This window comes from Balaenoptera ricei, chromosome 7 (assembly GCF_028023285.1).
Source record: "Balaenoptera ricei isolate mBalRic1 chromosome 7, mBalRic1.hap2, whole genome shotgun sequence".
Lineage (NCBI taxonomy): Eukaryota > Metazoa > Chordata > Mammalia > Artiodactyla > Balaenopteridae > Balaenoptera > Balaenoptera ricei.
This window is the reverse complement of record NC_082645.1, coordinates 60056040-60079675: the sequence shown is the minus strand read 5'-3', so window position 1 is coordinate 60079675 and position 23636 is coordinate 60056040. Positions and strand designations below refer to the sequence as shown.

At 41.5% G+C, this 23636-nt stretch overlaps 1 protein-coding gene across 3 annotated transcripts in view; it reads right to left on the bottom strand.

Moving 5' to 3' along the window:
* Window positions 1–21274, bottom strand: part of LOC132369007 (plasma membrane ascorbate-dependent reductase CYBRD1) — a 35409-nt gene extending 14135 nt beyond the window's left edge. The window contains exons 1-2 of one of the 3 annotated variants that reach the window (XM_059928086.1): window positions 20987–21271; window positions 6109–6317 (exon numbers count right to left, since the gene is read on the bottom strand). In XM_059928086.1, coding sequence (XP_059784069.1) covers window positions 6109–6317; window positions 20987–21179 — 402 coding nt within the window. In that variant the 5' untranslated portion in view covers window positions 21180–21271. Of the gene's footprint in view, window positions 1–6108; window positions 6318–18932; window positions 18999–20986 lie in introns of those variants that run through there. The other 2 variants (XM_059928087.1, XM_059928088.1) reach the window with 2 other exon arrangements.
* Window positions 21275–23636: the final 2362 nt, after the last annotated feature.

Genomic DNA, 23636 nt, shown 5'->3' with positions numbered 1-23636 from the left:
GGAGCACAGGCTCTAGGCGTGTGGGCCTCAGTAATTGTGGCACATGGGTTCAGTAGTGTAGGCTCTAGAGCGCAGGCTCAGTAGTTGTGGCTCACGGGCTCTAGAGCACAGGCTCAGTAGTTGTGGCGCACGGGCTTAGTTGCTCCCCGGCATGTGAGATCTTCCTGGACCAGGGATCGAACCCATGTCCCCTGCATTGGCAGGCAGATTCTTAACCACTGTGCCACCAGGGAAGTCCCTGATTTCACTCTTGATGAGTAGATATAGTTACGTTCTTTGTAACAGCTGTATAATATTCAACATGGATTTACCACAAATTATTTAGCCATTCCCTTATTGATGGACATTTAGGTTGCTTCCCGTTTCCTGCAAACATTGCTGCACTAAAAATCCTTCTTATTCCTTTTGTGACAGTATTTTATTTCCACTCTCCCCAAATGTGGGATCACTAGGTTAAAGAGTAAGTATATATATATATATACTTTAAATTTTTACTGGAGTATAGTTGATTTACAATGTTGTGTAAGAGGAAGTATATTTTTTTAAAAAATAATAGATATTAACAAACTACTTCCCTAATTCGGTGGCAATTCACTTTCCCACAAGCAGGGCAGAAGTGCATCCTTACCTCACATCTATGACAGCAATGGATATCATTATTGTTGTTCTGTCAGTCTCATGAGAGAAAATGTTACTTTATTGTTGTTTTAACTTACATTTCCCTAGCTTCTTAGTGAGGTTGGACATTTTATCATATGCTCATTGGTGATTTAATTCTTCTTTGAACTGCCTGTTCAACTCTTTTGTTCATTGTTCTATTAGGTTGACTTTTTATTATTAATTTTTAGGAGTTGTTTTGTATATTAAACACATTAACCCTTAACACATGACATGATTATTCCCCATATCTCCTTGTGCAGTTCCTGCTGACTTGAATATCTTTTGTCACATATACAGTCAGCCCTCCATAGCCACGGGCTCAGCATACATAAATTCCACCAACCACAGATCAAAAATATTAAAAAAAAACAAATTCCAGAAAGTTCCAAAAAGCAAAATTTGAATTGGCCGTGGATCAGCAACTATTTATATAGGATTTACATTGTATTTACAGAACATTTACATTGTATTAGGTATTATAAGTAATCTAGAGATGATTTAAAGTATACGGGAGGATGTGTGCAGGTTACATGCAAATACTACACCATTTTATACAAGAAACTTGAGCATCCTCGGATTTTGGTGTCCAAGGGGGTCCTGGAAACAATCCCCCAAAGATACTGAGAGATGACTATAATTTTAAAAAAATTTTATGTAGTCATAAATGTCTTTCTTTTCCTTTATGGTTTCTAGATTTCTTGTCAACCTTATGGCCTCCCCTATCTCAATATTATACAGATTATATGCTTCTTAATTTTTTCTCTTTTCACTGATTTTGGATTTTTTATACTCATACCTTTAATCTACTGTATCTGGAATTTTTTTTTTCTTTTGTGTGATGTACAGAGTCTTTTTGTTTGTTTGGTTTCTTCCAAATGGATAGCCAATTATGATGGTAACATTGATTAAATAAGCATTCTTTCCCTGGTAAATTGAAACACCATAGTGTCATAGAAAAAGTTCTTATACACACTTGGGCTGTTTCTGTCCTCTCTGTTCTTGCCATGGATATATTTTGTTTATTCCTGTATGAATACCTTGTTTTGAATAAAGCAGGTCTCCCTTCACGTCTTCAAAATTTTCTTGGTTATCCTTGGATATTTGTTCTTCTGCATAAAGTTTAAAACTCCCATTGGGTTTAAAATTAGAATTATATTAACTATAAATATTAGTTGAAGAGGGCAGGATGTTTCTATATTAATTTTTCTCTTTCAGTAACATGGTATCCTTCTATTCATACCATGTTTTCTGTTTTTCAATAAGATTTTATAGTATTCTACTATAAGATTTACAGGAGTCTACTTCTTATTCTAAATGGTTATTTCTAGTATGGGCAAAAGTTATTGGATTCTGCATGGCTATCTTATATCCAGATACCTTCCCAAATTCTCTCATTATTTTAGCCATCTCTTAGGTTTCTAGACATGTATTATTATATGATCTGCAAACAGGAAAAAAGTCACAAATTTTCTATTATTTATACAGATTTTTTTCATTATCTTATGCATTAGCTAAAACCTCTAAAACAAAGTTGAATGACGAAGGTACCAAGCATCAGTGTCTTATTTATTTAATGGAAATGTCTTCCGTATTTCACAGTTTAAGCTGATGTTTGCTGTTGGATATTGGTAAAGGTGTTTATCATCAGAACTGCCACCTTAGATGTGAAGTATGTAGTGCACAGTGGGGCAACATCTAAGAGGAGTTTGTTTTCTCTCAGTGTACTGGATCAGTTTAAAGTATCTGTTCCTTGTAGGTCAAAGGTATAAAACAATCTGAGCCTGATGTCTTTTTTAGTGATAGATTTCAAATGACCTTACCAGTTGCTTATAATGTTATTGGTCTGTTTAGGTTTTCTAGTTCCTCTTGGGTCAAATTTGGTAGCTTACATTTGGCAAGAAAACAATCCTTTTTTCTCTCTTTAAGATTTTTAAGAATATTACCATATATTAATAATTTAATAAATTTAATAAACTGTCCTAATTTTAAAATATTATTTATATCTATGACTATATTTCTTTCTTATTCTGAATGTTGCATATTGTGCTTTTTCTCAATCAGATTTGCAGTGGTTTATCTATTTTATTCTACTTGTTTTAAAGAACCAGCTTTTCACTTTATTTGTAATTTCTTCTATTTTTAATTTATGGTTGTGATAGGCTAAATCATGCCACCTCCCAAAGATGTCCACAACTTAATCCCTGCAAGCTATGAATATGTTATGTCACATGGCAAAAGATGCTTTGCTGATGTAATTAAGGTTATGGATTTTCTGATTGGGAGAAAACCCTGGATTATCTGGGTAGCCCAATCTAATTACATGAACCCTTTCAAAAACAGAGAACTTTGACTGGAGGAAGAAGAGATGAAGAGGAGAAAGAAGGAGAAGTCAGAGAGATTCCAAGCCAGTGAGACAGAGTGGGCCATGTGCAAGGAACAGAGAGAGGAGCTAAGGACAACCCTCAGCCGACAGCCAGTGAGAGTATGGGGACCTCAGTCTTACAATCACAAGGAACTAGATTTTGCCAACAACCTAAATTAGCTTGGGAGCTGATTCTACCCCAGAGTCTTTCCATAAGAGCCCAGGCCAGCTAACACCTTGATTTTGACCTTGTGAGACCCTGAGCAGAGAAACCAGCCAAGCCAATCTGGACTTCTGATGTAGAGAAACTGTGAGGTAATATATTTGGGTTGTTTTAAGCCACTACGTTTGTGGTAAATTGTTATGGCAACAATAGAGAACTAATACAACTGTTCATGGATTTTTTTTTCTTTTTTTGGTGTTTACTTTTCCTTGTATGTTTTGCTGTTCTCTTTTAGTTTCTTTTTTTTTCTCCTGGTTTTATCGAGATATAATTGACCTTCAGTTTCTTAAGTGAATACTCCATTTACATATTTTAAGTTTTTCTTTCAATAAATAAAGGCATTTAAGCCTATATTCCTCTGAGAACCATTTTATCTAAGATCCATAGATTTTCCAATAAATATTCTCTTTTTTGCTAATTCCTAGATATTTCTTAATCTTATATATTAAGATATAGAGCACAGTATAAATTGATTTTTAGAAATTCTAGATTAAAAGGTATATCTAGTATAGGAAACTTTTTTTTTTTAGCTTTAAAAGCTTTTATTGTTATACAGAAATGCATGTGTATTTAGAAGATACAAAAAGTGAAAAGAAAAATAATCAACTGGAATCCAGCCACCTAGAGATCATTTCTGTTAACATTCTGATGCACATCTTTCCAGATGTTCAGAGAATGCCTTGGCATATAACTAACGCACTAAAGGCATGTTATCTAATCCATTTTAACTACTGTACTCAGAACCATAGAACCCTCTCACAGGCAAGCTACATAAAGTTTTGGGTGGTCTCCATTCTGTTCCTCAGAAATATGGCCGTCCACTGAGGATGATCAAACACGGGCTGAGTGATGGTGGGGATGTTGTGGAAACAGTAGGACCATGTGGGGAGAGCTCAGGATTGGAAAGACCAGTGCCTGAGTCCCAGCTCTGCCACCTGCTGTGTAATCTGTGCGTCCTCAGCATCTGTAAAGACTATCTCACTTGAAGGACTACGTGAGATAAGCAGAATGCTTCACACTTCGCTCTGGCTCTAATATCCTGCATTCTGGTGTGGCACAAAGGAGGTGAGGCAAAGTGAGGGGAACAAACCGCTGAAAGCAGAACAGAAAGCTGGGAAAGTCCCGAAGAGATGCTAGTAGACCAAGGGGGTCCCCAAAGCAACTGGCAGCATCTCAATGGCCCCTGCTCTTGCCATCCTACTCTCTGAAGGGAGAGGGTCCACCAGCTGGCAGCAGAGGAGGACGCTGTCTCCCAGATGAGAACACTGAGGGAAAATCAACTTTGAGGGCAGGAGATCTGGGCTAGGCTCAGCCACCCAATTTGAGATATTTTCCTTGTTCCTTCTTGATCAGTAAGATCATGTTTGATACAGGGTTCTCCCTATGCTCCCCTTCTGTCTGGCACCTTTCAATCCACCATCCCTACCTCCAGGCATGCTAATGCAAACTTAAATTATTAATAGTGTCCATATAGATATCAACTTTTACTTAGTTAAAATTCAAAAAGGCTTAAGGCTTTAAAAACCTTACTTTAAGAAGCAGAAAAATGACAAATAAATGTCTGCTAAGAGATCCTTTTTTAAAGAGGTCATACATTCATATATTCTAAAATATGCCTTGAGGTTTTATGAACTCACTCCAGTTTCTTCTCCTATATCCACAGAAAAGTAAGTTCACAATTATGTCCCAATCAAGAGTTGGATATATGTACTAAGGAAGGGAAGTGAATTGACATAGTTTGTCAAAAAAATTGACAAAGATTTTTCAACAAAATGGTTAACACCAAAAACATTAAAAATTAACCTTTACTTTTGTGATCTAGAACAGCCAAATTCCTATCTCACTCCATTAACTTACATTTAAATATAGTGCTCTTAAGAGTATGTGTTTTTTGGGGACTTCTCTGGTGGTCCAGCGGTTAAGACTCGTGCTCCCAATGCAGGGGCCTGGGTTCGATCCCTGGTCAGGGAACTAGATCCCCCATGCCGCAACTAAGAGAACACATGCGGCAACAAAGACCTGGTACAGCCAAATAAATAAATACTTAAAAAAGAGTATGTGGGCGCTTCCCTGGTGGCACAGTGGTTGGGAGTCTGCCTGCCGATGCAGGGGTCACGGGTTCGAGCCCTGGTCTGGGAAGATCCCACATGCCGCGGAGCGACTAAGCCCGTGAGCCACAACCACTGAGCCTGCGCGTCTGGAGCCTGTGCTCCGCAACGGGAGAGGCCACGACGGTGAGAGGCCCGCGCACCGCGATGAAGAGTGGCCCCCGCTCGCCGCAACTGGAGAAAGCCCTCGCGCAGAAACGAAGACCCAGCACAGCCAAAAATAAGTATAAATAAATAAATAAATTTATTAAAAAATCCATAAAGATAGCTGTTACATCTTTAAAAAAAAAGAGTATGTGTTTTTAGTAAATGAAGACATTTACTAAATGAAATGAAAATAATCACTGAGCCTTCAAAACCTAACAAAGATGTAAAAATTCACCTCTTTACTCATAAAGTTAAACCTAGAAAATAGAAGTGACAGAGAATGTGAGAAAGAAATCTATAGCTCTTGCCTGTGCTAGTTTATCCAGCACATGGAATTTAAAGTCCAAACAATGGCCGCCTAGATATTATGAGATGGCAATTTCTCTACATACATATGTCCATATTTAAACCCTTACATTCAAGCTCATAACTGAATTCTGCAGTTCTGATGCCCCCTCAGGGGGAAATACTTATAATGGAAACAAATGGAACAGTGACTAGTGGGAATGAGATGATTTCCAAGAAACTATGAATGAACGGAAAACACCGAAAGTATCTGAATTGTTTTACTTTTTATATCTTGTTTAGAAATACACTGAGATACTGACCTGTAAGATGTAGAGAATGACAGCTGTCAGTCCAACCCAGCTGTGCAGACTATACATATTGGGGATGTTCCTGGCATTGTGGAAATCAAAAACAGCCACCAGAGAAATAATTGCAAGAATGGCAGCAACAGCATTTAACCCTGCATGGATGGACTTCATCAGGAGCTTGCTGCATTTCCAGGTCCATGGCAGTCTGTATACGATGATGGCTAAAAAGAGACAAAAGGGGACAGAATGTAGTGGTGCTGTTTTTTTAATCAACACAAGATGAACAGTTCGACACAGTGAACACTCCCTTTTGTGAAACCCTTTTCTCTTGGCTTCTGCTTCCCCCCTCTTCCCTGCCTCTCAGTGGTTCCTTCTTGGGCTCTTTGCTGGAATCTTCTTTACTCCCAACTTACGAACGAACCTTGCTGCCTCTCAGGCTCCGTCCTAGGATTTTTTTCCTCTCTCTGCTCTCTCTCTGCGTGATCTCATTCACTCTTTCATTAAAATGCTACCTGCATGGTAGGGACTCCAAAATTCTCATCTCCAGCCCAGAACTTTCTTCTGAACTCCACACCCACATAATCCAATGGCTTCTTGACATCTCCACATAGATGCCTCTCAAATATCTTAAACTCAACATGTCCAAAATGAAATTCTTAATCTTATGATCTGGTTTCTTCATATAAGTGTCTTAATTTGACAAGAAAAAAACAGACTAAACAATAGAAAAATATGCGCAAAAATTTAAATAGACAAAGTATATCCAAGTATTTCACAAAAGAGTATATCCAAGTGACTAATAAACATAATAAAGATACCAACTTCATTGGTCAACAGAGAAATGAGAATACCTCTACCACATATCTGAATGGCTAAATATGGAAAACACTGAGTATTGGAGAGGTTGTGAAACAATCAGAACGCTTATGTTCTGCTGATAAGAGTTTGAATGAGAACAAACACTTTGGAAAACCAGCAGCGTCTACTTAAGCAAAACATATTCATACCTTATGATCTAGTAATTCTACTCCTGAGTATATGCCCCAAAGAAGTATGTATATAAGTTCACCAAAAGACAAGTACTAGAATATTATTACAGCACTATTCACTGTAGCCAAAACCTGGGAACTTCCCAATTCCATCATTAAGAGATTGAATAAATAAATTATGATATATTCACATCATGGAATAATATACAGCAAAGAGGATGAATGAACTAAAACTAGAACTTCACCCAATGATATGGACCAACCTATAATGTCAATGCCAAGAAACCAGACATAAACAAGTATATACTGTATGATTCAATTGATATGAAGTATAAAAACAGGCAACACATATCTCTGCAATAAGAAAAGTCAAGATATTGGTTGCCCTTGTGAGGAAGGGTTATAGCAACTGGAGAGGAATGCACGAGGGATTTCTGGGCTCCGGCTAATAATCTGATTTTCAAACTAGGTGTTGGTTATGTAGGTAATCACTGAGGGAAGATTCATTAAGCTATACATTTATATGTATACTTTTCTGCATGTAGATTAAACTTCAACAGAAAGATACTTAAAAAGCTTTTTTTTTTTAGTGTCCTGGCTTAAGCAATAGGTTATATACCCACCTTACCCAGCATGCAATTAATTTTTGTTCTGAAGACAATATCCTGCCCCAACCCACCCTCATTCCACTCCTTCAGTCCATGTCAGGGAAAATTTAGATATCTGGAAATATATGGCGGATTGAAAATGTTTAAAGAATACTTCCTTGGAAAATGGATTCTATTATATCATATATTCTATTACATAGCAGTGAATCATGTATATTTCTTAATTCCAGAAAAGAAGAAGCAGACACTGATGCTGCCTTTTCCCTTCAAAGACATTTATAATTTGAATATATGAAACTTAATTGGATCATAAAAATGTAAAAGATTATCTTGTCCATTTTCAGGTAGAAACACAAAAAACCTACAAAGATAGATGTGAATTCAGCCTCTTTAGAGCTTTCAGCACAAGATGTCAATCTTCCTATTATTTGGTTCCATTCCAACACTTGACAGGCCTCACCATTAGGACAGTATTCCTTTTATGTAATCCAAATTCTGAAGGACTACCACTTACTAATTTTAGTGCATATATGGCTATCTTATAAATGTTGATTGATTATATTTCTTTGAGGATATGGAAACTTTGTAGACAATCATTTCTATATTCAACAAATTTTTTCAAACCATTTAACACAACACCTTAAAAGGTACACTTTGTTTTTTTTGGCCGTGCTGCACATCTTGTGGGATCCTAGTTCCTCGACCAGGGATCGAACCCTGGGCCCTGACAGTGAAAGTGCCTGAGTCCCAACCACTGGACCACCAGGGAAATCCCAAAAGGTACACTTTTAAAAGCTAGTTCAGGGAATTCCCTGGAGGTCCAGTGGTTAGGACTCAGCATTTCCACTGCCATGGCCTGGGTTCAATCACTGGTCCGGGAACTGAGATCCTGTAAGCCCTGCCGCATGGCCAAAATAATTAATTAATTAATTAATTAATTAATTAATTAAAAATAAAAGCTAGTTCAAGGCCCCTTCTCATCCCTACTTCATCCTCTTTGAAGGCAAAAATGTGTCTTGCTGTTTCTCCTTGTATCCCCAGAGCCTAGGACAGCCCTGGGCTCAAAATATATATGCAGCCCCGTTAGTATTTTTTTTTAACTTATTTTGAGATACTGTAGATTTACATACAGTTGTAACAAATAATACAGAGAGATCCCATATACTCTTCACACAGTTTCCCCCAGTGGTAACATCTTACATAACTACAGTATAGTATTACATCCAGGAAACTGACATCAATATAATCCACTGACCTTTTTCGGATTTCAGTAGTTTTATTTGTGTGTGTGTGACCCTTAAGTATTTTTTAAATAAATAAATGTAAAGCACTTTCTGAAGACTGATCAAAGTCCAGAAATCAAATTGATGTCAACTCTAACACTACGGTTTCCCCTCCTCATGCTTTTTCTCCTCTGATGACTCAGCGGCACACCCTATATGATCTAGTGGGTTTTTTGGTTTTGGTTTGTTTTTTGCATTTTAACTTATTTTTATACTTAAAATTATATCATGAACATTTCACATCATTAAATTATCCTTGAAAACATGAATTTAAGGACTGTATAATATTCTCATACATATTGGATTTTCTAGATAATAATCAATTGTATGTTGACATACAACTGACATACAGATTATTTCCAATATTTACTAACTTCAACAAAAAGTTGAAGTAAAATAAATTTCACTGTCATAATTATATGACTCTTTAGTTTTTAAGGAAAGCAAATGCCTCTTTACCCAATGACTTAGTAACCTTTTATCTACACAATCGAGTTTTTTGCAATCAATCTGTGATCAGGCAGCAGTAAAATAAAAATCTACAAAATATTAAAACCTAATAACGTGGGGCTTCCCTGGTGGCGCAGTGGTTAAGAATCTGCCTACCAATGCAGGGGACATGGGTTTGAGCCCTGGTCCAGGAAGATCCCACATGCCGCAGAGCAACTAAGCCCGTGCACCACAACTACTGAGCCTGTGCTCTAGAGCCCGCGAGCCACAACTACTGAGCCTGCGTGCTGCAACTACTGAAGCCTGTGCACCTAGAGCCCATGCTCCGCAACAATAGAAGCCACTGCAATGAGAAGCCTGCACACCGCAACGAAGAGTAGCCCCCGCTCGCCACAACTAGAGAAAGCCCACACGCAGCAACGAAGACCCAACACAGCCAAAAATAAACAAATAAATAAATTTATTAAAAAAACCCAAAAACCTAGTAACGCATTTCCCTTTCTCCTGGTTTAGCCTCATTTATTACACACACACACACACACACACACACACACACACACACAAACACCTGAGCCCTTGCAAGGTAGTAGGCACCATGCTAAGTGCTTTACATGTTTACATTATAATCCTCGACTCAACTGTGTGAGGAAGGTATGGTTATTATTACCATTACACAGAGCAGGAAGCAGAGGCACAGAGATGTGAAGTAGTTTGCTCAATATCATTTAGTGTTTTTAAATTAATATCACTGTTGTTATCACCATCGTGGTCACCATCATTATATCCTCCAGGCACCACCCCAGGGGAAGGAATCTTAGATGAGGGAACTTGAACATCTACATGCGAAAAGGAAATACCCAGGATGTTTGCTCAAATAGCAAATTATAAGCAATAAATCAAAACAGCTTCTCCTCCTCAATCTGGGTCATATTATATCAAAAACGTCCAAAATCAAAACTAACCTCGGATGTTAGAAATCAAGAATAGTTATCATGACTGAGGAGAGTTACAGGGGTTACCAAGGGGATTCTGGGGTGCCTGGAATGTTGTTTCATGATGGGTACATGAGTGTGTTCATGTGATGAAAATACATCACTTATGATTTAGGTACTTTTCTGCATGCATGTGGTTCTTCAATAAAAAGTACCTTAAAAAGGTTGCCCAAAATTCAGAGATATTGAAGATTCTCCCAATGAAGAATTTTCACTCTTCTCAATACTATGGGCACCACAGAGAAATGTGTCAAATTTTCCAAAAAACTGAAGTCTACCCTCTTTGAGTGTCAAAACTTGATTTTTAAACTTTTCACATTTACATTTCAAATGTTCTTCAAATTGGTTGCACACTAGCTTTCCTTCTCTAGCAGTAGCATGAGTGGAACACAATTTAACCTTTTATTGATGGTTTGGGGGTTATCAACAAAACACAGTCCTATTACTATAAGAGAAAGCCCCTAGGGACTTTTGAAGCAGGAGAGGTACTTGCCTCTGATCCAAACGGGCCCAGACAATTACGTTTCTCTTTTAGTCCCTGGGTCTAGTGTAGAATTTTTCTATCTCCTCTTTTAGTTTCTTGCTCAGGTTAGGGTGCCTGCCTCCAACCTCTCCCCTCCATCAGCCTGCATTATCTGTTATTCCTACCAGTTTTAAGTTCTATTTAAGTTTATAAACTTTTATGATGGCAAAAATCTTAACATCTGTTAAATCTGGGCGATGAGTACATGGGGATCTGTTATATTATTTTCTGTATGGTTGAAAGAGTTCATAATAGTTTTAAAGTTAGAACAATATTTCTGTAAGCTTGCAAACCCAGTAGCCAATTAGTCTCAACTGCTAAGTAGGCAGCTTGTGGAAATCTCAGCAGCTCTCATAGGAGTGAGGCATGGAGTTTTCAGCACCTATCCTGGCAACAGAAAAGTTCTGCGGGGTAGCTGACTATGTTTCAAAAATGCTCTCTGGATAGATGGAAGATAACTGCAAAATGCTGCATTTGCATAAGGTGTTTACATGCTTTTTAAAATGCGTAAGTAACCAAAATACGGTGGACTTCAGGAGAAAGGGCAACCGTAGCAAATCAACCACATTTCTTTTTTTTTTTTTTTTTAAAGGGTTCCGGTTACTTTTTTTTTTTTTTTTTTTTTTTTAATTTTATTTATTTATTTATTTTTATTTATGGCTGTGTTGGGTCTTCGTTTCTGTGCGAGGGCTTTCTCTAGTTGCGGCAAGCGGGGGCCACTCTTCATTGCAGTGCGCGGGTCTCTCACTATCGCGACCTCTCTTGTTGCGGAGCACAGGCTCCAGACGCGCAGGCTCAGCAATTGTGGCTCACGGGCCCAGTTGCTCCGCGGCATGTGGGATCCTCCCAGACCAGGGCTCGAACCCGTGTCCCCTGCATTGGCAGGCAGATTCTCAACCACTGCGCCACCAGGGAAGGCCCTCAACCACATTTCTTAAACAAGTAGCTCTTCTCAACAGTAGTATAAACTGCCTGGAGAGTGGAATTTAAATATTTCTTGCTTCTTTGGCTTGGCACTTACCTAGACACCATTCCTGAGGTTCAGTGAGAAGGAAGAAAAAGGTCTCATAAGTCCATGAGGAGGGAAAATGCTATCAAACAGCTACTTGTGACTGAAACAAGGGTTTTTCTGTTAGAGGCCCTAGTTGGCAAAAGGGCCAGAAAATGAAGGGAAAACATGAACACATATAATGTGAAAAATACATTTTAAATCTTTCTAAAAGAAAAATTATTGGTGGTGGAACATGCTATTGTCATAAACTTAAAAAAGAAGGAAGGAAGGAAGGAAGGAAGGAAGGAAAGAAGGAAGGGAGGGAGGGAGGAAAGGAGGAAGGAAGGAAAGGGAAAAGAAATCAATACCTGTGTACAATTATTTTTTCAACAATGAAGGGAAAAATGAAGTAACTTGAATTTAATTATTAGAAATTTTCTCAGTTCCTAGCAGCATAATCAACTCAGGAATATGTGAAATATATATTCTTCAAGATGTAATCTCTGGTTTGACACCAGTTTTCCGTCCATATACCATTACAAAACAGCTTTCCATCCATATACCATTACAAAATCCACATATACAAATTTGTCTCACAGCAGGCAATGCAAATTTAGAATTTGTCAAAGTGAATGTGGGGAGAAGGGCACTTGGAAGGAGAGAAATGTCCCCAAACATAGAAAACAATTTGAATTCAGTTCTTCTGTGTTTAAATCTTGTGATTTACGAAGGTAGGAGTACGTCAGTCTTGTTCACTGTCAGATCCCAGCATTTAGCACAGAGCCTAGCACATAGTAGGAGTTCAGTAAGTATGTGTTGAATATACAAATCTTGATAAAGTATAGTAATTTATTATTTCCCAGAAAATGAGCAGATCTTCTTTTAAAACGCACAAATCAAAACCTCAACTGCTGACCCAAGTGTTAGTTCATATAAAACCAAATGGTTGGGCTTCCCTGGTGGCGCAGTGGTTAAGATTCCTCCTGCCAGTGCAGGGGACACGGGTTCGAGCCCTGGTCCGGGAAGATCCCACATGCCGTGGAGCAACTAAGCCCGCGCGCCACAATTACTGAGCCTGCACTCTAGAGCCTGTGAGCCACAACTACTGAGCCCGCGTGCCACAACTACTAAGCCCATGCACCGCAACAACTGAAGCCCACGCGCCTAGAGCCCGTGCTCCTCAACAAGAGAAGTCACCACAATAGAAGCCCGTGCACCATAACGAAGAGCAGCCCCCGCTCGTGGCAACTAGAGAAAGCCCGCGTGCAGCAACGAAGACCCAACGCAGCCAAAAATAAATAAATAAAAATAAATTTATATAAAAAAAATGGTCCTTTCAAATAAGTAAAAAGTATTCTGCACTCGGCCCCACTTAATAGCTTTAGGTAAGCTTTAAGTGAACCCCAAAATAAAATAAGAGTAAGTTATTGAGACTGAAGTACACTGGAATTTTAAAACACTTATAAATTCTACTTAAATATGGTGTGCCCATTACACTTTTCTTAACACTTTGAATAATGTATTACTTTGACCTCCTTGGTAGAATGTTCCAAGCACGATTATCAAGATTTACAGCTTATTTCCCTGTGCACCTAAGAATTCACCTGACTCAGTCCAAAGGACCTCAAGTTTAAATGTAAAAGCAGAGAACCCTCTTTAAATACACTTCTTGAAAAGATTCCTGCAGTGGCTACCAAAGAGAATCTGAGCTCTGAAGCATGCCCGTGCTCTCAGACTGTCTCACAGCATGAATATCATGAAACTGAAAACCTTTGGAGAATCCAAATGAAAGAAGTGATCTGGATGATTTGGAAGATTTGTTTTAGCAACTTGGCACTAGAAGCATCTCTTTGAAGTGACTAAAACCCTCACAAAGGCACCTACTTGGTATGAAATAGTGTATGAAAAGAGAAAAATTCAATTAATTGGCTAGACGTTTACAAATACCCAGAAACACCAGCTATATTTTCTTATGCCTCATACCAATATTATGACATTAGAACTAGTATTGGCTCTGATATCATTGGTGGTTTAACCCTGGTTAGGCATTTGACCTCTAAAATTAGTTCAACTTCAAGTCCTAGACAGCTCTAAATATTTAGGGCTCGGGCTTCCCTGGTGGTGCAGTGGTTGGGAGTCTGCCTGCTAGTGCAGGGGACACGGGTTCGAGCCCTGGTCTGGGAGGATCCCGCGTGCCACGGAGCAGCTGGGCCCGTGAGCCACAGTTGCTGAGCCTGCGCGTCTGGAGCCTGTTCTCCGCAACAAGAGAGGCCGCGATGGTGTGGGGCCCGCGCACCGCGATGAAGAGTGGCCCCTGCTTGCCGCAACTGGAGAAAGTCCTGGCACAGAGGCGAAGACCCAACACAGAGAAAAATAAATAAATAAACTTTAAAAAAAAATTAAAAAAAAAAAATTTAGGGCTCAGGTTTTCTAAAAGAAAACCATAACTCGCCTCTAACAAACTCAAATGAGAAAAACTTGTAGATAGGGCTGCATCTTACTTATTTGTTTTACACTGTCTGGCATACAGTAAGTGCTTAATAAATGCATGCTAATTAAATAAATAGGATAATATATGAAGAAATCGAATGAATGAATTAATGAACAGACTTAGAAAAGTACAACTGGGACTTCCCTGGTGGAGCAGTGGTTAAGAATCCGCCTGCCAATGCAGGGGACATGGGTTCAAGCCCTGGTCCGGGAAGATCCCACATGCTGCAGAGCAACAAAGCCTGTGCGCCACAACTACTGAGCCTGCGCTCTAGAGCCTGCGAGCCACAACTACTGAGCCTGCGTGCCACAACTACTGAAGCCCACGCACCTAGAGCCCATGCTCCACAACAAGAGAAGCCACCGCAATGAGAAGCCCATGCACCGCAACGAAGAGTAGCCCTTGCTCGCGGCAACTAGAGAAAGCCCGCGCCCAGCAACGAAGACCCAACACAGCCCAAAATAAATAAATAATTAATTAATTAAAAGAAAGAAAAGTACAGCTGAAGTCTGCAGTCATTTCAAAGCCTGTTTTGATCTTTTAAGAAAGTTTCTATAGGAAGAAAAACAGTTATAACAAAGATTTCTGCTTTATCTTTCTTAAAAGGGAAGATTGTTCTACTCTTTAAGGGAAAAGTTTAAAACCCCACCAAGTCAAGATAGAAAACTCTAGAAGTCACTGGAAGATATATACTGGATTTGGTCCACAGATGTGTTTTGCTTGATCAGCACGATTTAGGGGTTATATTTTGGTTTTGTGGCTTGTTTACTTTTAGACTGAACCAGTTTTTTAAAATCTAGATTCTCCTGGATAATGAGAAACTCTGGCCACTGTGGGCATCCCCACATAGCCACAATCTGCTGGAGCTAAGAGGTTCCTATTTTGCCAGGAGTAGGCAATCTCCGATTCCCTACCTATACCCTGCTGCACGAGGATCTGACCTTTGGTCAAATGAGCTAGTAAACAGAGAGGTTTCTCACCAATGTTATTAGGCAACACTGCTTATAATAAAATTGGCCTCTGATTGGTAAACGGTGTCCGGACTGGGAAGAACAACAAAAAGTCTGTAAAAACCTGATGGAAATACCATACTTTGGGCTTCCCAGAGTGCAGTGGTTAACTGTTATATCCTGTATTGGTTTCCTAGGGCTACCATAACAAAGTACCCAAAACTGAGTGACTTAAAACAACAGAAATGTATTCTCTCACAGTTCTGGAGGCCAGAAGTCTAAAATCAAGGTATTGGCAAGACTGGTTCCTTCAGGAGGCTCTGAGCGAGAATCCATCCCATACCTCTCTCCTCGCTTCTGGTAGCTGCCGGCAATACTTGGTATTCCTTAACTTGTAGACAGATCACTCCAATCTCTGCCTCCATCTTCACATGGCCTCCCCTCTGTGTGTCTGTGCCTCAAATCTCCTTCTCTTTTCTCTTATAAGGACACCAGTTATTGGACTTAGGGCCCATCCTGAATCCAGGCTGATCTCATCTTGAGATCCTTAATTACATCTGCAAAGACGCTAAGGCCCTATTCACAGGTCATTGAGATTAGGACTTAAACATATCTTTTGGGAGCCACTGTTCAACTCACTATATATCTTTTTCAGGGATAAGAAAACCAGGTCCATAGAGTATTTGCAAGAGATACACAACTAAGCTTGTGCGCTACAACTACTGAGCCTGTGCTCTAGAGCCCGTTAGCCACAACTACTGAGCCCACATGCCACAACTACTGAAGCCCACACACCTAGAGCCCGTGCTCCACAACAAGAGAAGCCACCGCAATGAAAATCCCGTGCACCGCAACGAGGAGTGGCCCCTGCTCACCACAACTAGAGAAAGCCCGCGTGCAGCAACGAAGACCCAACGCAGCCAAAAATAAATAAATAAATAAATAAATATTTTTAAAAAGATGACAGAAATTATAACACATTGAAAATAATCCAATGGGGGAGAAACTTGATGCACAAGGAAAAGGGGAGAATTGATGGAGTGAGGAGGCACAGGTGGTAGTTAGGCAGTAACATTCTAATGAGCTTGAGGCCTTTAGAGTAGAGATGTGCTTCCAATATAACATGATGCCCATTCTCCCCTGAGGCTGACTAAAGCAGTGCTTCCAAACCGGCGGTAAACAGCAGAATCACTGAGGGGAAGGGAGGGCACTTTTTCTTTGGACGCTACTATTATCACCACAAATGAGTGGCTGTAAAATTGCATTTTGTTACTAACAATTGACGAAGGTACTGAAATAATCACTCATTTATTCAACAACTATTTATTGGCCTACTTTGTGCCAGTTCCAGGTGTTATTCTAGATGCTGGGGATACAACAGTGAGCAAAATAATCATGTCTAAAACATTTTTATTAGTTGTATTACAAAGAGATCTACATGTACTTATTTATAACGAAAAAAATGTGCTTGGGGTTGTCTTGAATTGTGTCTTTATGCTCTGTAAAAACCCTCATTTCTTTATGAATGATAGGTTTAATTATCTATGGTGTCCCAAAGGCTGGTTTTGGAGTAGGTATTTGGGGCACTTTCTCCATTCTATTCTTTGCCAGGTTTTACCCCAAGAGCCTTTACAAGTATATTTAAGTGATCTTGGAATTTGGTCACTTTTAGATACATTAATAGGATATCCCATTTGCTTTTTAAGAACTACTCTTAATTTCTTTTTGTTATTCTTTTAAATGTGACTTAAATGAAGTTATATGCTCTCACAAAACCAACTTGAGATCATTATACTATTGAATTTCTCTTCCTTCAGTTTATACAGTCAAAAGAGTTCTACATGTGGAAAAGTAAGGAGTATAGAATTGCTGAGACTTCTTTTCTCTAAATTTATATACTTGAATTTTCTACCTTTTCCTAAAGAACACATTCCACCTTGCTGAACCTTTTAAAAGATCAACAGCCACTTTGAGAGCATTTATTTGTTTCAGTCTTTTCTGTGGCCTTTTCAAGTTTTGTTTCTCTGATTTCCTGGCAGTATACTTATTTCATGGGAAACAGTCCTTTCAGAGAAGCACAAAGCTCTTCTAAAGTTCTCTTTGAAACTTCCTCATTCATGTTTGCTGGATTTCCTACTAGTTTAAAATTTTATTTCAGTTTTAACTATCCTGTAGTCTCTTATACTTTATTTTAGAACACAAATATTTTCCAAAAGACACACAGATATTTATTTTGTAACTTCTATGTTACCCTTGCTTTCTTCAGAGCTTACTTCTTAAAGGTGTTTCAAAGGACACATATTTGTTCTCACATAGTTTTAAATATTGTTTACTGTTTGCATTTGTAAAGCATTTTATGCTTAGAGTAATAACGGTACTTTGGCCTTCCCTTCTCATCTCTGAACATTTGTGTGTCACAGAACTCAAGTGCATTCTGAAATAACATAGAGATCTGAAATAACATAGCCTGAAAATTTGCTCCCTGAAGCAATTATACACAGTAAAAAAAGCTTTTATAACATGGCTAGTCTGTAACATGTGTGTTTCCCCCCGCCTATAAAGTCAACTATTTACTCCTAGTCCTTCTCCTGGAGGCTTCCTACTGCTGGATGTGAGGACATGCAGGTAGGCCAAGACGTGCAAGAACTCATGAGTGCTATGCATGTGCCTATATGTACGAGAAAGCTTACGTTCATGTCAATTAAATGTGTCACCTACATAGAGAACAGACTTGTGGTTGCCAAGGGGGAGGGGAGGTCGGGGAGGGACGGATTGGGAGTTTGGGGTTAGCAGACGCAAACTATTACATATAGAATGGATAAACAACAAGGTCCTACTGTATATAGCACAGGGAACTATATTCGCTATCCTGTGATAAACCATAATGGAAAAGAATATGCAAAAGAATATATACATGTATTCCTGAATCACTTTGCTGTACAGCAGAAATTAACACAACACTGTAAATCAACTATACTTCCATAAAATAAATTTTAAAAATAAGTGTGTCTTCTGATTAAAGTGCTTTACATATCTGGAATCCAAATAGTAAACAGGATGGGTAATGTTGACAGGACAAACATTCCAAAACTAATACAAATACAGGAGTTAAGCTTAAATAAAAGCAGCAGATGAAAATTTCCAAAATATCCATGCACACATTTTTGCCCCAAAGTGAATATAAACAGATTAAGAAAAGTCCAAAGTTTAAACAAATTATAAATTCTTTTAGGAAAACTGTAATGGACTCTAACATGAACGAAGAGTTTCAAAGTGCATTTTACATGAAGCTTTTTGCTTCTCTAAAAAGAATATCTTACAGAAAATAAGCGTATTGCCATAAAAGCAGAGAAATGAACCTTGAAAATGAAGCCCCTGAAACACACTACGTCTGTGTAGTAGTGCTACACAGAAGTAGCACCTGCTCTGTGCCTCAGTTTACTCTTACATATCTGTGAAATAGTGCACTTAGGGGGCACACAGAAGGCACTCAATAAGTGTTAGACCGTCTCCTCTTTAGAAGTCAAGAAACAAGTATTATCACCTGTGTTTCCCTTACCCTCCATGGTGAGGAGAAGATATTCTAGCCCCTCCGGAAAGTTTCTTAGTATTAGAAGCTGCTCTGAGGAGTTGGCTTGAAGAGACTGCTCCTACTGCTGTGAGCAAACAAAAGGTGTTGACAGCTCTGGCCAAACTTAAGGGCTCCACCACAGAGGAAAGAGTGCTTCTGCCAACAGCGACTTCGGAACTTGAGTATGTTTTTCTCATTTTAGTTTAGTGGCAAAACACGCAACGAATAACTTAGCCAGCCAGTGGTACTCACACCCGGGTGCCAATCTCACACCAGGGAAGCCTCAGAACCACAGCTGGGCCTTGGCAACAGCTTCCAGTACCTCCCAGAGTGGGAGGATGCCAGCCACGCCAGCCACACTGGCCAAGGCTGCTGCCCACGTTTTAAATGGAAACAAAAATCTTTTCTTTAGGAACGAGGTCGGCGCTTTTTTGTTCTCTTGTTTGTTTGTGGAAAGTTAAATACTGGTGGAGAAAAGGCAGCTTGCTCAGAGGCAAGGCTAGAGGTTTCGGCTGGTGGGCACCTCTTTCCCAAGTCCTTTCCACTCCTCTCTACTACTTTCTACGACATAACTCCAGTCCACTACTTTCTGCCTTGTTCTAAATACTTTCTCTGCCAAGGCCTTGACTTCACTTTTTGGAGAGCGGTTACAAATAAATGGCGCTTGCACCACTAGCTAGAGGTTCCTCCAGCTCAATAGCAGCAGAAGGAAAGGAAGCTGTCAGGACATTGTGAGCAGCACTAGACAAAGACAACAAAACCGGACACTGACGGAGAGAGGAGGTAAGGGGGGAAATGCGTGAAGGTGGTCAAAAGGTACAACCTTCCAGTTATAAGTCCTGGGGATGTAACGTACAGAATGATGGCGGCAGTTAATACTACTATACTGTAGATTTGAACATTGCTAAAGAGACTAGATCTTAAAAGTTCTCATCCCAAGGGGGGAAAAAATTCTAACTCTGTGAGGTGATGGATGGTAATTATACATTTCCACATATAATCATGTCATACACCTGAAACTAATATGTCAATTATATCTCAAAAACAAGAACAAAATCTGCCATCCGCTGAGCGCTCCCTCCGTGCCAGCCTCATCCCAGAGGCTGCAGGCCGAGGCAGCAAACCCCAAAGATGTTCCAAGCAGAAGCATCTCTCCCAGCCCAGCAGCCGCGGGCCCCCCTCGGGCATCTCTGGCTCCGCATTCCGGGCTAGCGCCCAACAGGAAGCCCCGCAGGGGAACTTTCTCTGGGCAGCAGCCACAAAAACAAGTCGGGCTCAAGACTGTCCAATAACCAGGCAGGGCAGCGAAACACCCTTATGAGTCTTGGCAGCTTCTCGGCTCGACTGCGTTTAACGCTCTAGGAGTGAAACCAGAGCTGATGCTTCCTTCACTCACCCCGGCTACCCGCTGACGGGCCCCTTCGCTCAGGGCTGAGGATGAGACAAGAAGAGGCAAATTCTCGCCCCTCCATTCTCACCGCACCACCCCCCGCCCCCGTTGCTTTCCTCTCCTAACCCGCAGCCTTGAAGCAAGTTCAACGAAAGGGGTCGCCTAAAGAGGCCTCCGCGCCTGTTATGGCGCAGGCTCGGTCCACAGGGGGCGATTTTCGGGGTCTCGTGGGCTGCCGGGCCGCACCACGCTCCCGCATCTCTCCTCCGCTTCCGCGTTTGGTGTCCTCTGGTGTCGCATCGCAACCACTCGCAGCAAAGAGTTAATAACCAAGCCGGGCCGGCGCGCCCGGCCAGCCCTCCGCGCCGCGGCAGTGCCCAGCCGACCCCGCCACGCGTCTCACCGCAAACCCCGGCCCCGCGCGCTCCGCCCCAGCGCTGCAGCTCCCGCGCTCGCCCAAGTCGGCCCGGCCCGCGGCCCCCGGGCCTCGGAGCCCGCCCACCTCCCTCCAGCGCCGCGCCCCACCGACTCCGCTCCCGGGCCGCCGCGCGCTTCTCCCTCACCCCCTCCCTCGCCCAACCCCACTCGGTTGGAACTCGGTCGGGAACTCCCGGCCCCTGCCTCCCCGCCTCCTCCCAGGAGGTGCCAGTACCGATGCCCTGGATGAAGACGAAGCCGGTGACCACGAGCACAGGGTGCCAGTTAAACTCGAGCGCGGTCCCGTCCCAGCCGAGCCCCTCCCGGTAGTGGAGGACCCAAATGAGGGTGAAGATCACAGACAGGAAGCCGACGAGCAGCGCCGACACCAGCAGCCCCAGGAAGCCCCTGTAGCCCTCCATGGCCATCAGCGCCCCATACTCCGCGGGGTGGTAGCCACAGGAACTCCGCGAGAGGTTAGCGGCGGCGCCCTCTGGATACTGGCACAGCAGCGGGACGCGGCGACGACTTCTAGGAGCTGTCTCCGCCCGGGGGAGGGGCTTTCTCGCGTGCCTGTCTGGGAGGCGGGGCCTCCAGGGGGCGGGCAGCTGGCCCGTGCTCAGAGACTAGCCCCAACCTCGGGCTCTAGTGGCAGCCCGGAGCTCTCCCTGCGGGGTGGCCGCCCCTGGCCCGGCGTGCGTGCTTGCAGAGAGCTCGAGTAACCGATCCGGTTACTTGCTGAGAGCGAGAGTCCTGAGGGTTCCATACCCACCACTTTCTTTTAACTCTTCCCGTGTCTCTTTCCTTATATGAGGGGAGGCATTGGTGCGCACTCTCGGTGAACAGAAGAGAGGGGTCCGTTGGGTGGCTTTGTGTGTGTGATTTTGACTAACGAAGCCTCATGAGCTGCAGTTCTAGAGGACTGGCTGTCTTTGATAGCAAGGAGGAAACTTTGGGACTGTATGGACCTGACCTTACCTAGCAAGGAAACTACTGGCAGTGTGCGCTTAAGAGAGAGAAGGCAGATACCTCCTGGACCCTGGACTTGTCCATATGTGATAAAAATGGATCTTAAAAGTGCCACCTGCTCAAACCTATTTGAACTAAAGCCCCACCTTGGTGGAGTGAAGCTCACTCACTCCCTGCCTTCTTTCCAACATTAAGTTCACCCTTCTCCATTGGACAAGAAAAGTGTCAGTGTTATCAACTGCTGTTAAAGAAAATGGGGCTCTGGCTGTTAGGGCTCCTAGAATGCACTTGGGAACGTTCACTTCTAGCTCCCTCCTGTAGCTCACCTCCAAGGACTAGTTTACCAAATTGTCATCTTGCCATTTTGAAAGGCCTTAGAATATGCAGGAGGTGTATGGGAGTGATTTTCAATGGAAAAGACAGGTTTTAGGCAAGGAAGTAGGAGTGTCAAGCACTGGTAGTGGGGCAAGATTGAGGTCTAAGAGTAAGGGGCTGCAGACTTCACTGATGTCACTATTTTTCCCTTGTTGGTAAAAAGAAAGGGAGAAAAAGAAAGAGTAAACAAGTAGAAAAGAAGGACCCCTACCCACAGTATAAGGCTTTCTACGGTCTGGCCCTGATGTCTATGGCTTCTCTCCCATCTCCTCACCACTCCCTACCCATGTCCCTGCCTCTAAAATTGTCCAACCCCATCTCCACCAAGAAACCTTCCCTGAGTCTGCCTATGCCCCTATTTTACACTTCCACCCACCTCCCCATCCAGTGCCTCTCTGCATCACTTATCAAGATGTGATATAACCATCTGTTCCTGTGGCTGTCTCCACTCCCCAGACAGCCTCCTTGAGAGTAGTAACTGTCTAATTTATCATTTTATTCTTCCTTGAAATATAGTAGCTACTCAGTAAATGTTGGGAGAAGAATGGGACTGAGTGTGTCAGTCAGGGTGCTGGCAGGAAACAGATGGCTCATTCCACTTGGGCAATTTAATGACGAACAGGGCTACTTACAAAGTTGCAGGCAGGATGTGGGAAACCACAAGGGTTTTGCAGTGCCCAGGCCTGAATGGGAGAGGGTTACTGAAATCCAGAGAGAGAAAGAGAGACAGAGAGAGAGAGAGAGAGAACAGTGTAAAAAGGGCAGGCTGACTGAGGCTATGGCCTTGAGTTGAGGGATGCAGTCAGCTGGCAGGGACCCCACAGGGAGGAAGAACGGGAGGCAGCATGAATAGTCCAGCCTTACTCTCTTCCCCTCCAATCTCCTGCCTGGTCCCAAATGGCTGAAGCTAATCTGAAACCCAGAGGGAAGATGATGTAGCTCATATAGGTCAGCCTCCAGGACACAGCAGAGTGGAGAAGGGTGAGAACAGATCCATAGGAATAAACAGAAACTATCACTGAATCTTCCAGTTTTATTTTTTCAGACCTTTTGGGTTCCTGAGTGCTACAAAGATTCCCTGTTTAATTTTATGCTGTATCTCTTCCTCTTCGACCTTTAACTAGTAATTCTTGAACAACAATATCATTGTGTCCCTATTCTTCTCCCTAAAAGTATCTATTGCTTGTCCCCAGGTAACTTCTTCACCCCCTTAGCCCAACACCTTCACTCCACCCTCGAGTTGATTTTACTCTACAGCAGCAGCAAAGAAGAATCTGTGGGATTCCAGACTCCATTTAACAAAACACCTCAGGAGAATGAAAACATGGCCAAATAGTACAGATGATGTTGAATCATCTTGAAGTTACCAGCTAAACTGAGAAAAATTTCAACTTTTAAGTTGTCCTTTAAGGACCTAACTTTGATAAAACTTGTCACTTGAAAGAGGAAACTTTTTAATAAAGTTTGTTGTGGCTTGGTATTAACAACTTTTAGAAAACAGATTTGTCATATAAGTTTCCCTCAGGGGGTGGTAAACAATT